This window comes from Sphaerodactylus townsendi, linkage group LG13 (genome assembly GCF_021028975.2).
Source record: "Sphaerodactylus townsendi isolate TG3544 linkage group LG13, MPM_Stown_v2.3, whole genome shotgun sequence".
Taxonomy (NCBI): Eukaryota; Metazoa; Chordata; class Lepidosauria; order Squamata; family Sphaerodactylidae; genus Sphaerodactylus; species Sphaerodactylus townsendi.
In genome coordinates this window covers 42,083,213-42,096,583 of record NC_059437.1, presented here as the reverse complement: position 1 = coordinate 42,096,583, position 13,371 = coordinate 42,083,213, and the positions used below count along the sequence as shown (strand labels likewise).

The 13,371-nt window shown below is 45.1% G+C and overlaps 1 protein-coding gene across 1 annotated transcript in view; it reads left to right on the top strand.

Moving 5' to 3' along the window:
• The window catches only part of FBXO21 (F-box protein 21), a 32,954-nt gene extending 23,188 nt beyond the window's left edge, over positions 1-9,766 (top strand). Inside the window, exons 11-12 of the mRNA XM_048514410.1 lie at positions 3,480-3,637; positions 6,279-9,766. Of these exons, the coding sequence (XP_048370367.1) occupies positions 3,480-3,637; positions 6,279-6,457 (337 nt within the window). The 3' untranslated portion in view covers positions 6,458-9,766. The remainder of the gene's footprint in view (positions 1-3,479; positions 3,638-6,278) is intronic.
• Positions 9,767-13,371: the final 3,605 nt, after the last annotated feature.

The window sequence follows — 13,371 nt, the reverse complement described above, 5'->3', positions numbered from 1 at the left end:
GTAGTGGTTAAGAGTGGGTGGATTCTAATCTGGAGAACCAGGTTTGATTCCCCACTCCTCCACCTGAGTGGCAGAGGCTTATCTGGTGAACCAGATGTGTTTCTGCACTCGTAGGCCCCTTCCGCACACGCAAAATAATGTGTTTTCAAACCACTTTCACAACTGTTTGCAAGTGGATTATGCCATTCCGCACAGCTTCAAAGAGCACTGAAAGCAGTTTGAAAGAGCATTATTCTGCATGTGCAGAATGAGCCCTACATTCCTGCTGGGTGTCCTTGGGCTAGTCACAGTTCTCTCTGAACTCTCTCAGCCCCACCTACCTCACAAAGTGTCTGTTGTGGGAAGAAGAAGGGAGAGGAGCTTGTAAGCCATCTTGGGTCTCCTTTCAGGAGAGAAAGGTGGAATATAAATCCAAACTCCTCCATCCACCACCTGGCCCAATCCATTTTGGTCTTTTGCTGTGTGCTGAAAGACCAGCCGCTCCTGCGTTCTTGAGATTGACCTGTTGTACATTGGCAGAGATGAGATTGTGCATTTGAGAGGACTTTTCTAACTCTAAGCTCAAGGCTTTGGGATCCCCTGCCCTTGCGACTTTAAAATGTGTCTTTTCCGTTGAATTAATTGATGCTTTATGTGTGCTGGGAGTTCGAGGTTTTTTAGAAGCTTTGTACATTACTTATATTGGGGGGTTCAATTTGGACTGCTTTTAAGCTATTTCAGAGTATTTTAGCCTTCTGGTTGTGTGTCTATTGGTTTTTACTGTACATCTACCTTTCCATACCAGTTTGATGTCTTGTGGTTTTAAAGATTATTTAATCCTTAGGTCTGTGGTGGCGAACCTTTGGCACTCTAGATGTTATGGACTACAATTCCCATCAGCCCCTGCTAGCATGGCCAATTGTAGGGGCTGATGGGAATTGTAGTCCATAACATCTGGAGTGCCAAAGGTTCGCCACCACTGCCTTAGGTGCTTTTTATAGCAGTAAGGTGAACTCTAAATTAGTTAAATGAATGAATTAAAGAAGATGATTCTCTTTGACAGAGCCTTGCATTTATAAACTGGCCAGCTGTTGTGTTCTTGACATGAGTTTTATATTGTATCTGATCTGATATTGCTGGTTTCCTTGTTATCATGTTAGTTGTCTGCTGCGTTTTTATATGAACAGATATGGAGTGGAAAGAGATTGTGTGTATTTTTGTGATGTGGTTTTCTAATAGCTCTTGTATTCTGGGATGGAAGGTTTGGTTGGAAACTGTTTTGATTAATAATAAGCAATTTTAGATCCAACCTCTTGACCAGAACTGCATGATGTAGTTCAAACACAGTGGATTTAATCACACATTTTGCTGTGGATTCAACTCACATGTTTACCCACAAGTCAGGTGTTCACTGAGCAAGAGGTACGTATTCATAAAAGTAATCCAGCTCTCTTGAATCACTGCTTTTCAACTCTTATGTTGTGGAAGTTTTGTGTCAAAAAATACTCTGGGGCTCCTTCCGCACATGCAGAATAATGCATTTTCAGTCCACTTTCAGTGCAATTTGCAGCTGGATTTTACTGTGCAGGAATAGCAAAATCCACTTGCAAACAATTGTGAAAGTGGATTGAAAGTGCATTATTCTGCAGGTGCGGAAGGGACCCCAGAGTCTCTGTTTGGTCATTGCGTTAAGGGTGGCCTGGCTAGTTTCAAGAGTTGAAAACTTCTCCATACAATCTGGTATGGATGAAATAAGCACAACTAAAGTGAATGAATACAAAGGAGACCTTTCATTGTGATGTGAACATTATACAAGCAGCTCGTCTCGTGGGGGGGGGGGGGGAGAGATGACAATTTCATGCAACTTTCACCCATCTGTGCACCATAAAGAGAGAGATAAAATTAGCTGCGGAAGAACATTGTTCAATTCCTGTGTTGACATTATTATTTTTAGTTAACTTGGGGACAGGGAACTTCACGTGGTCTGTGGCCGGGTCTCCCTCTGCAGCAGAATTATGTTACGTAGCCTGAAATGGCACTGTCTACTTTCTCCCCACCCCCAGTCCTTAAAAGTAACCGAGGTACCGCTATTGATGAAGGGAAAAAACCCTTTACAATCTCCAGGCAAGTTTTTTTAAAAAAACCCAAACCCTAGAATATTAGGGACAGAGTTTTTAGCTCAGCCTGTTCTGTGGTGTGCTAGAGTTCTACTTGTGAGGAGGTTTTTTCAACCATCCATGTTCTCAATGTCACATCTCTTTATTTCCCCACCTAGCATGTACTGCTCTCCCAAGAGGGTCTCTGCGGTGATTTTTGCACAGCACATTAATAATGTGCATAACTCGTTATTAGTGAACCTGTTTTCCCTGTTTGCCTTCGCACTGGTGATTTCCCCCCTCCCGGAAGTGATTGCAAACAATCCAGGTTACTGTAACTCCTTTGCTCGAAAATGCCTTTTATTCCCCTAAGACAGTGATGGCGAACCTTTTTGAGACTGAGTGCCCAAATTGCAACCCAAACCCCACTTATTTATCGCAAAGTGCCAACCTGGCAATTTAACCTGAATGCTGAGGATTTAGTTTAGAAAAAACCAGTTGGCTCCCTCTTCCTCTGCCCCACCCGCTCGAGCAGCGGTCAGCCTGCTGTAGCCTGCAGCAAGTCCTGCATGCACCGCTCTGTGCCTCTCTAGCATCTCTGCCTCCTCTGCCCCCCCCCCCCCCCCGGGCAGCAGCCACCCAGAGCACAGGCACCAGGCCCACCAGCCGAGTCCTCTCTGGTCACCGCAGTGCGCGCACGTCATGCTCAGTGGCCCAGGCCAGCCTAGATGTGTGTGTGTGTGGGTGATTTTCCGCCCCCCCATGACAAACTCCGTGTGTGCGTGCCCACAGAGAGGGCTCAGAGTGCCACCTCTGGCACCTGTGCCATAGGTTCGCCATCACTGCCCTAAGGAATGCGTAGTTACTGGAGGTAAAAATCTTCCGTGTATCTTCGTGGCTACACATTGGTTACATTCAGAATTTTACAAAGGAATCCCCCCTCCCATCTCCGGTGCTTGGAACATTTAAAGGAACTCAGTCAGAGAATCCTCCCCCCCGCCCCCCCGAATTGGTGAATTGTGGGAAGAAGAGGGGCAGGCGGAATCTCCTCCTGCAATGGCAGGTGGCTGCAGAAATGAAAGTAAATGTGTGGCCCACTGGGGAGGCACAAAAATCAGGCGGCAGGCATGAAATGTAAAGCAGAAGCTGCTTCTGTGCTGTTCATCCAGGTGTCACTTTTACCCGGGTCCTTCAAAAAGATCACTAGTTTTTGCCATTTTTGCAAAACCCAGGTTGAGGGGAATATAACGGGCTGAACCCTTTTGGAGGAAGAGCCCTGTGTGATGTTCTTCCCCAAAACGGGTTAGATAACTTCCTCAGCCTGTTCTATTTGGGCTGTGCGGAAACTACCTGAGTCAACTTTTTGTTGAATTTTGTGCTGTTTCTCTCCATCCTTCCATTCAGATATGGCTATAACTGCGTGATCTACGGCTGGGACCCAGCCTGCATGATGGGTCACGAGTGGATTCGAAACATGAACGTCCACAGCTTGCCACACGGTCCCCATCAACCTTTCTACAATGTGCTGGTGGAGGATGGATCTTGCCGATATGCTGCACAAGGTAAATCACGTGACGTGTTGCATGTTTTCAGTCATGAAAATAGACATATTTGTGAATGGAAAGGAAACCTAGAATGACAGCTCATGCTAGCTATACAATGGCTGCATTCAGACATGATAAATTATGTTTTATTTGACAAACTCTGGTTAATTCAGCAGACATAAGTAACAAACCCCAGTTGTTTCCAAACCCCCCATGTGGCTAAATGGCCACAGCCTGTGGACATTTGACCCCATATGTCCCCCTGAGCAGTACGCCCCTGGTCTCCTGCCTGCTAAAGGGTCTTAACAGGATAAAATACATGAACAACTTTGTTTACAAGTATTGCCTGAGCCCTTTTTATGACTCTGTACCTCTTCCCCCTTGTGCGAATGATTTTTAAAGTTTGTTTATAAGAACCAGTGTCGCTTGTGGATGTGGCATATAATAATGTTGTCATCCTGTGGCATAACTCATTTCTTTTTTGGGAGGAGAATATTGGATTGTAACAGAATTTACAAGAATTACTTGAATCAGTAATACTGGGGTTGTCCACTAGAGGGTACAGCGTCACACAGCACAAATTGGTGGAAGCAGCTCTTTCCCCCCCGCAATTCTGTTTACCACTCTAGGCCTCTGATACTGAATTGCGTAGTCAAAATCCCATCCATGGAGACACATGGTAGTGCCTGTATTCCAGGAATTGGGCCGGACTTACATTAGAACGACCTCCTTTTAGCCTCGGAGGAAGCTAGCTGTTCCCAATTGCTCTTGCAGAAATACTGTTATGTTTCAGCTGCACCTGTGTGTCCTTGGCTCATCATCAGTTCTTTGGCTTTCGCAGTTTGTGCTAAAGAATCACCCGGAAGCCATCGTTACTCGTCCGGGATCTTCCCTGCCTTGCTTCTGCCATTCCCATTTACTTCATTCATACTGCACCTCTTCACCCCCGTGAGGGGCCCAAAGCACCTTACGTTCTTCTCCATTTTATCTTACAACAACCCTGTGAGGTAGATCAGGCTGAGAGTATGTGATTAGCCCCAGATCTCCAATGTGGGCTTCTGTCGCAGGGTCGGAATTGGGACCTGGATCTCCCCGTTCTAGTCTGACACAATAACTGCTAGATAACACTTCCATTCAGAGCTGTTTATTCCTGATTCAGCTTATTTATATTTAGATTAGTAAATGAAACTACTTACAAATAAATACTAGTAAGGGAAAGCATTTGGTGAGCATAGATCCACATATCTAAGTACGACGGAAATCTCTTGCCCCTCACCCTTCCCATTCTTCTGTGCAAAAACACCCTCTCCCAGGTTGACTGGGGTGTGTGAAAGGGCAATTGAGGCCCCTTCCGCACATGCAGAATGATGCACTTTCAATCCACTTTCGATGCACTTTGCAGCTGGGTTTTACTGAGCGGAATAGCAAAATCCACTTGCGAACAATTGTGAGAGTGGTTTGAAAGTGCATTATTCTGTATGTGCGGAAGAGGCCCAAAGCCCCTCCAATTAACATCCTGTCCTGGTTGTAATCCCTTCTCTCCGCCCCCCTCTGTTTTGTTTGTTCTATGCTGGAGTACAGCCCTGTACTAGAAGATGTAAGCTTCACATCCTGTGTCTTAACTGGTAGGTGTTAAAATAACTGTTATATGTTAAAATGTTCTCTTTCTAGGCTGTTCTTTTGAACAGGGTTTCTTCAGCGACAAGTGTGCCTTGTTTCTTTTTTCTAAATAGAGTGGGAGCAGATTAATCATCTGGAAATTTATGTCATGCTGCCCATTTAGAGGGAAAATGCTACAGATTTCTGACTTTCTATGAATAGGGTGTATTGAGGTGCCAGTGTCTATATACTACAATAGCTTTATTAAATCTGGGATCCTTATTATCTAGGACCCTTAGGTGGCTCCCAGTGCATCAGTTGGGACTTTTTTTTTTTTGAATAGGAGTTGTATAGAAGAAAGCATTTTTGTGTCTCATGGACCACCGCTCTTACGTGGAGATCTTGTTCCAGAAGCTTTCAACGCACAACATTTTGAACCAGGGAATTGCCCCACGTAATATATCCTGCAGGGAGCTCATCCATTTATGTGGTTCTTGCCGTGTGGCCTCGAACGTTCAGTGTAACATACCTTACATACACGCATCCTTGGCCGTACCATTTTGCAAACTTCAAAGAACGTCTTGGTTTTGACAAATTCTTCAGCACCTGTGTGCTTTCTCACTGTCTCTTCTGCTCATCGTGTGGCTTCCTCCACTGCCCTGCTATTTTGTGAACCTTTATTTTGTGTGTTGTGCTTTTACTGCTGCAGCATGAGGACTTGCAGTTTTATGGTCCAAGAGGTTGTGTGCAAATTGGACCAGTGGCGCACACAACAAAAGGGTTTGCTCTCGCCCTCCACATGAACTGCAAGACCTCTGCACAGGTCCTATTTGTAAAGAAAAGAGTGGTAAGAAAAGGCAACAGTAACTCACTCGCTCACTCTCTGTGTCTTTCTTTAACTAGGCCTCCACAGCACTAGGCTATCTCTGGTGTGTGGATCCTCTCTTTTCGAATACCTTGCATACCGAATGACAGTGGACACCCAGAATAGCCTCAAACATCAACCATTTCTTCCTTAGTAGGTCACGGATGCAGTAATTCTTTCCTCCTTTTTTTGCAGAGAACCTGGAACATAACGCAGAGCCTGGCGAAATCCCTCACCCAGACATCGGTCGGTACTTTATGGAGTTTGCAGGCACACACTATGAGGCAAATGCGGAATTGGAGATCCGATATCCTGAGGATCTGGAGCTTACACGCGCAACTGTCCAAAAGATACACAGCGAGAATAAGGAATGAGCTTTTAATCTTTTTGTGAGGGCAGGCGATCCCTTCGCAAAGCAGCCACGAGAACAGCACTGCGGGAGACGGGTTTCCGTAGCTGTTGTCTGGCCTAATCAGGAATTGCACTTTGCTGGAGGTGAAGCATCTCTTCTGAAACCACTCGGTTGCATCACACCAACGCAAACGAAAGAATGTGGGCCGCATGAATGGCCTGGAAAGGATGCCCCTTGCCTGAAATTATTGCCATACAAAAAAATCTCACTGCTTTCCTCAAGTCTGACTCTTTTTCTAGACTTTTGGGATATAGGCCAGAGACTGAAAATGCCCACCCTTGGTCACATTTGTGCTAGTTTAATGATCTGGGGTTTGCACACAGTAGTGATGGTCCAAGGTCCTTTTGAAATAACACCTCACTCCACTTCTTTGATCATTCTTGTAGCCAGCAGTCCAGTGCCAAAGTCTTGGGAATGATGCCGGAACTTTCTTGCCCAAAGAACTTGAAGAAACCTGTCAAGTCGAAGTCTTCTGCTGCATCAGACGAACAGCTTAATTTGCATCTGGACAGGAAGTTCATGGGGAACAGGAAGTTGTATCTAGCTTCCTCTTATTGGGTTTTGAGACTGAATTTTGTGTTCTGATTGCCAGCAAGGCATACTGATGATGTCATGTTTGTGATCCTGTTGCGCTTTTTAAACCCTTCTCTCCATTTTCTCTTTGCTTTGTATCTCTTAGGCCCCTTCCGCACATGCAGAATAATGCACTTTCAATCCACTTTCAATGCACTTTGCAGCTTTTTACTGTGCGGAATAGCAAAATCCACTTACAAACAATTGTGAAAGTGGATTGAAAGTGCATTATTCTGCATGTGCGGAAGGGGCCTTAGGTTGGTTTCTCAGAAATTCCATGGTAAAAGTCAAACCAAGCATTCCCCTCTTCTGTCTACCATTGTCAACTCAAAAGAGCAATGTTTTCTAGTGTGACACTAACAATGTAATCCTCAGTAGAGTTATACCCTTCGAAACTTGTTGTGGTCTTGGAAGGATATAACTGTTTAGGATTGCACTCTAATGGCCCAATCCAGATGCGGAGGCACCTCTGCTTGCAGAGGTGGCATGGGACTGTGCCAACACGGTGGGCCCCCACCGGTGCAAGGGACATCCGCGTTGATGGAGGGGGCAAAGGCGCCAGTGGGTGGCTGCTCCTTAGCTCCACAGCAGCAAAAGTCAGACGTCCAGGCCGCTGCGGAGCTACACTGGCATGAGGGAGCAGTCTGGGGCATTCCTGGGGGTGGAGCTGACATTAGTTAGCTTCCGCCCCAGGTTTGTGGCTGCTTGTGCCACAGCTCCGGTCCTGGACTTAATGGATGGCATAACTCCATTAAGTCCTATGGAGGGCTTTCTGGCTGTGGGGTTTCTCTCTCTCTCCCTCTCTCTCTCTCTCTCTCTCTCTCTCTCTCTCTCTCTCTCTTTCTCTCTCTTTCTTACTCTCGCTCTCTCCCTCTCCTCTCTCTCTCTTTCTTACTCCCCGCTCCACCGGAAAGCTCTCTGGAGGTGGTGCGGCAGCAGTGCTATCCCTGGCAGCCTAGGGCTCTGGATTGGGCTGCCCATGGCAGGCTTGCTTTTTAAAACGGAAGTCCTACTTTTTGGCTCATTCCGCACATGCAGAATAATGCGCTTTCAAACTGCTTTCAGTGCTCTTTGAAGCTGTGCGGAATGGCAAAATCCACTTGCAAACAGTTGTGAAAGTGGTTTGAAAACACATTATTTTGCATGCGCGGAAGGGGCCTTTGTCTCTTCCAAACATAAACCTTGTGCAGAAGGAAATGTTAATGTCTAAGGCTTGCTATATTAGGGACAGTTCAATACATCTGGGTCATGTGACCAAAATATTATTGGAATGGGATCTGGACATGCAGGAAGGAAATGACTGCCACTCTCCTTCTATGTTCTGTTAGGCATTTTAAACATATAATGCAAAAGCATGGAAGAGTAATTTCTAAATTGGCCTCTGTAAGTAGGCAGCCAGCAGCTTTTGCAGGATTATTTTTCTCCTTTTTTATTTCTTAAAAAGAGGGGAAAAACAAAAAAAATTAAAGATACAATAAAGAGAAACATACAAAAACAGTAGTGATGGATCTATGCATAAATTTCTATAAATAGTTTCCAGATATCTAAAAATAAGTCCATACTCAATTGTCTTCTATATGCCATTAGTTTAAATATGGATAGAATTCTAAGATGCTCAATCTATTGATTTACCACTGGGTTATCTGCTTGATTCCACTATAGGTAGAAATTCTTATTATCACATTGTGAAAAATGAAATGATAAAAATGAAGTTTAATTTTGAACAGCACTGTTAGTAGCAGTGAAACCAGCTTTTTAAAGATTGATTTGTATGCCGTATTTCCATTATATTTAACAAGCACTTTTCCTTGGAACCTTCTCTGTATCTTCTGGCTGATGTGCAGCAGATGGCATAGAGGGGTATATTCAGGCATCCCGTTTCTCCTGTCTTCAGGTCATTCTGCCTGCCCACCAAATGCAGGAGTGCCTCCTGGTACAGTGATTATGTTTGAGTCACAGCAGTTTGGTCTGCCGTCATTTTTTTCTGCTGAAAACAACAACTGCTGAAATTTACATCCGTTTTACATATCTGAACATGTGAGCCTTGCTCAGAACTGCCCTGAGAGAGGCAATGGAAGGAGAGATGACGATGAAAATAGAAGGCAGGAGAGCATCATCTTACATGTGCACCATGATTTTACACGTATCTACTCAGAAGCAAGTCCTACTGTGGTCAGTGGAGCTTACTCTCTTGTAAATGTGCAAAGAATTCCAGTCTCACTCTGAATGTCAGAGACCTCCACTGGAGACCCTATGCAATTTGCACAACAGGTATTTAGAATCTGAACCTCCTACCTTTTAAAGGTAAGAACTTCTAGCAATACTCATAGCCTGGCCTTGCCCTCTCTGTCAGGAGGGATGCTGCTACCTGAGGACATGAGGGGACTGTCTGTCTGCCCAAATGTCAGCTTTTACAGCTACAAATGGAGCAGAATGAGATAATAAACTACTGAGCTGGTGGGCTGGGCTACATCACTTGTGCCATTAGGCGGGGGAATGCCATAATCAAAAGTTCACGGGGTTTTTTTAAAAAAAGGTCCCTGCAAGCAGTAAGCTGATGTAGTGGTGTAGATGGTTAAGAGCAGCAGTGGCGTAGGAGGTTAAGAGCTTGTGTATCTAATCTGGAGGAACCGGGTTTGATTCCCAACTCTGCCGCCTGAGCTGTGGAGGCTTATCTGGGGAATTCAGATTAGCCTGTACACTCCCACACACGCCAGCTGGGTGACCTTGGGCTAGCTAGTCACAGCTTCTCGGAGCTCTCTCAGCCCCACCTACCTCACAGGGTGTTTGTTGTGAGGGGGGAAGGGCAAGGAGATTGTAAGCCCCTTTGAGTCTCCTGCAGGAGAGAAAGGGGAATATAAATCCAAATTCTTCTTCTTCTTCAAGTGGTTAAGAGTGTTGGATTAGTACTTGGGAGACCTGGGTTCAAATTCCCACTCATGCCATAGAACCTTGCTGGGTGAACATGGACCGGTCATGTTCTCTCACCCTAACAGGGTAGTTGTGAAAATACAGTGAAGGAGAGGGGAATGGTGTAAGCCACTTTGGAACCCCATTTGGGGTGAGGTGCAAATGAAGTAAATAAATTAATTCAGCAAGAGGTAGGCTATGTTAGGCCTTTCTCCAGGATAACCTGGCTTTCTGCTTGCAGGGGGTCTTGATATGGGGAAGATCCCCCGTACGGTGTCTCTGTTGTGAGGAGGGGGAGAGGAAGGGAAAGGAGTTTGTAAGCCACCTTGAGTCTCCTTACAGGAGAGAAAGGTGGGGTATAAATCCAAACTCTTCTTCTTCTTCATTCTGTCACCTCATTCTTCTGCACATGTAACCCAGATCTTCTTTTATGTTTGGTTCCTTAGTGGTAGAAAGCCGGCTATTGATCCTCAGCCCTGCACTGTTCGTGTGATGTCAATCCTGAGCTGCTTTTTCCTTCTCTCTGTGCTACAGGTAGTCTGATCTGCAGTCCCCGTCCCCCCCACGGTGATCTCGGTGTTGTTATTAATGCACTTAGAAATCCTTACATGAAAGGTGCTATATATGTGTACATATACACACATTGTTACGATATTTTAAAGAAATAGAATTTGTAAAGCTAATATTCATTATGCAGTTTTGAACACAAAAAAGGAGCTTATTTTAAGGATCGTTTTGAGCATGGGGTCCTCTGGTTCCGAAGACGTGTCTAGGATAAAATGTTTAATCTTGTCATATAAACTGTATGTATGCACTTCAACTGTTTGGAAATCTGTTCTGTTTATTCTGGCAGTCTGACATGGCTGGCTACAAAGGGAGTTCTTAAAGCCTGATCAATACCTGTGTTTGTCTTTTGAACTTTTGTTTATTTTAATAGCGTTGATTTGACCTTCTTTTCATTGTCCCATGGAACTCTGTTTTGACCAGTCTGTCAAACTGGAACAAATGTAAGGTAATAATGGTGCTCAAACTGAAGACAGTTTGATTTGATTTGATACTCAGTTTGATTTGTGCACCACGCTTGCTTTCCTTTTTCAAAAGTCTTGGCTTCAAGCCTGCCCAGAATACATCTGCTTATTTAAGTTCTGGTGCTCAATCATAGATGGTTTGGGGATTGTCTGTGACTATTCTGTGAGGAATAATCTTCTCACATCCCTGGAGGTTCTCTTCTTTATTGTGACTTAACGTTCTAAAGATGAAACCTGGATCAAACTAAGCCCTGAATTTTTACTGTGATTCCAAGTCGTGTCTTTTCCTCCAACACAATGACTGCAAGTTGTTGAACTCTGTAAATAATTAAGAGGCTCGGTATCAGTGCTAAAATAATGAAAGGAAATTAGAAGATCCTTGAGGGGATCTTCCTACTTCAGCATCCTTTGAAAGAATCACAGCAACCAGTAGGCATTATGCAATCCACCAGAAATTGGCCAGGGATCTGTTAGGTTTACCTTGTGCTCATCTCTGGTCTACTCTGTTTAAATTTACTTAATAAAGGTAAAAAATTAGCTTATACTCTGGAAATGGTGTTGGTCTTTTAAGGTGCTACTGGACTCAGATTTTATTCTGCTACTGTGAACTACCCAACTGACTAAAGATAGGAACATGAGAAGAGGGTTACTAGATCAGACCAAAGATAAATCTAGCCAAATCATCCTGTGTCTTCCAGTAGTGGCAAGACAGATGCTTCTAGGACAGTGATTCCCAACCAGGGTTCCATGGTACCCTGGGGTGCCGTGAGCATGTCCCAGGGGTACCACGGTAATGCTACCGCCCCCCCTCACTTTTGTGGTGTCTCCCACTGGCACCAGCAAGGATATGGAGCTGGCCAAGGGGCAGGGCCTGCTGCAAGGTCAGCAGCTACTTCCCACCCAGCCTCCCATGCTTCCCTGGGAGGGGAAGGTGGGGGGTGGCAAGAAGGGGAAGTGGGAGGGGAAGGTGGGGGGAGGATGACAGGGGTACCGTGAGATATGAAGAGCGAGGTCAAGGGTACCGTGAAGTCGAAAAGGTTGGAAAACACTGTTCTAGGAAGTCCACAGGCAGAGCTCAGAATTTTTAGGTGATTAATCACCTCCCTTATAAGTGTATTGATCAGTTAAATTTCAGTGAACTGGCATGATATCAGATGCCCAGTATAGCTACTGTTTTGACATACTGAAGGAAAGGTAAAACAATGTATCTAAGCAAAAGTACAGAGAACTAGTGTGGTGCAGCGGGTAAGAGTTCGACTCTAATCTGTCAGACCGGGTTGGATTCCCCACTCTTCCACACGAACCCTGCTGGACCGGATACAGTTTTCTCAGAACTCTCTCATCCCATGTAGAGGCAGGAAATGGCAAACCACCTCAAAACCTCTCTTACCTTGAAAACTCTACAGCAGAGGTCTCCAACAGGTGACCCTCCAGATGTTCATGGACTATGATTCCCGTCGGCTCTGCCAATTGGCCATTATGGCAGGGGCTGATGGGAATCATAGTCCATGAACATCTGGAGGGCTGCAGGTTGGAGAACCCTGCCCTATAGGGTCTCCATTAGCCAGCTGTGACTTGGTGGCAAAAAACCTACACACAGACGCAGAAGCTTCCACTCAGGGAAAGACTTTCTTACATATTATCTCTCCTATTCCCTGTTGTATTTAAACATCAGAAAGAACATAGCATCAAAAAAGTGTGCCCTTAGCTACCAGCCTTATCAATTAATCTTTGCCTTTTTCATTTATCAACACAAGTCTTGGTTGCTTCATCAATTAATCCAACTGCAGTTAGCAGCTTATTAAAAAAAATTGCACCTCTAGCACCAGTAAAGTCTAGCTGACGTGCCGTCTAAAAATCAGCCTTGGACATAAAATGGACCCTTAACTTTGGCCTGAAGGCAGTAATTCTCAAATTGGGTTGTAACCCAAAAGTGGCTTTCAGTTCTCTTGTAGGTGGGTTGTGAGACTGGGAGGAGGAGGAAGAGAAAGGAATGAGGTGAACTGGTGTAGTGGTTAAGAGCAGGTGGATTCTAATCTGGATAACCGGGTTTGATTCCCCACTTCTCCACCTGAGTGGCAGAGGCTTATCTGGTGAACCAGATATGTTTCCACACGCCTACATTCCTGTTGAGTGACCTTAGACCAGGCCCAGTTCTCTCAGAACTCTCTCAGCCCCACCTACCTCACAAGGTGTCTGTTGTGGGAGAGAAAGGGAAAGGAGCTTTTAAGCCACCTTGAGTCTCCTTATAGGAGAGAAAACGGGGGATATAAATCCAAACTCTTCTTCTCCTTCTTCTGGGGAAGGGAGACTTTGGGGAGGCTTGAGGGCAGATTTAGGCTTGCCCCGGCATTATGCGTGAAAT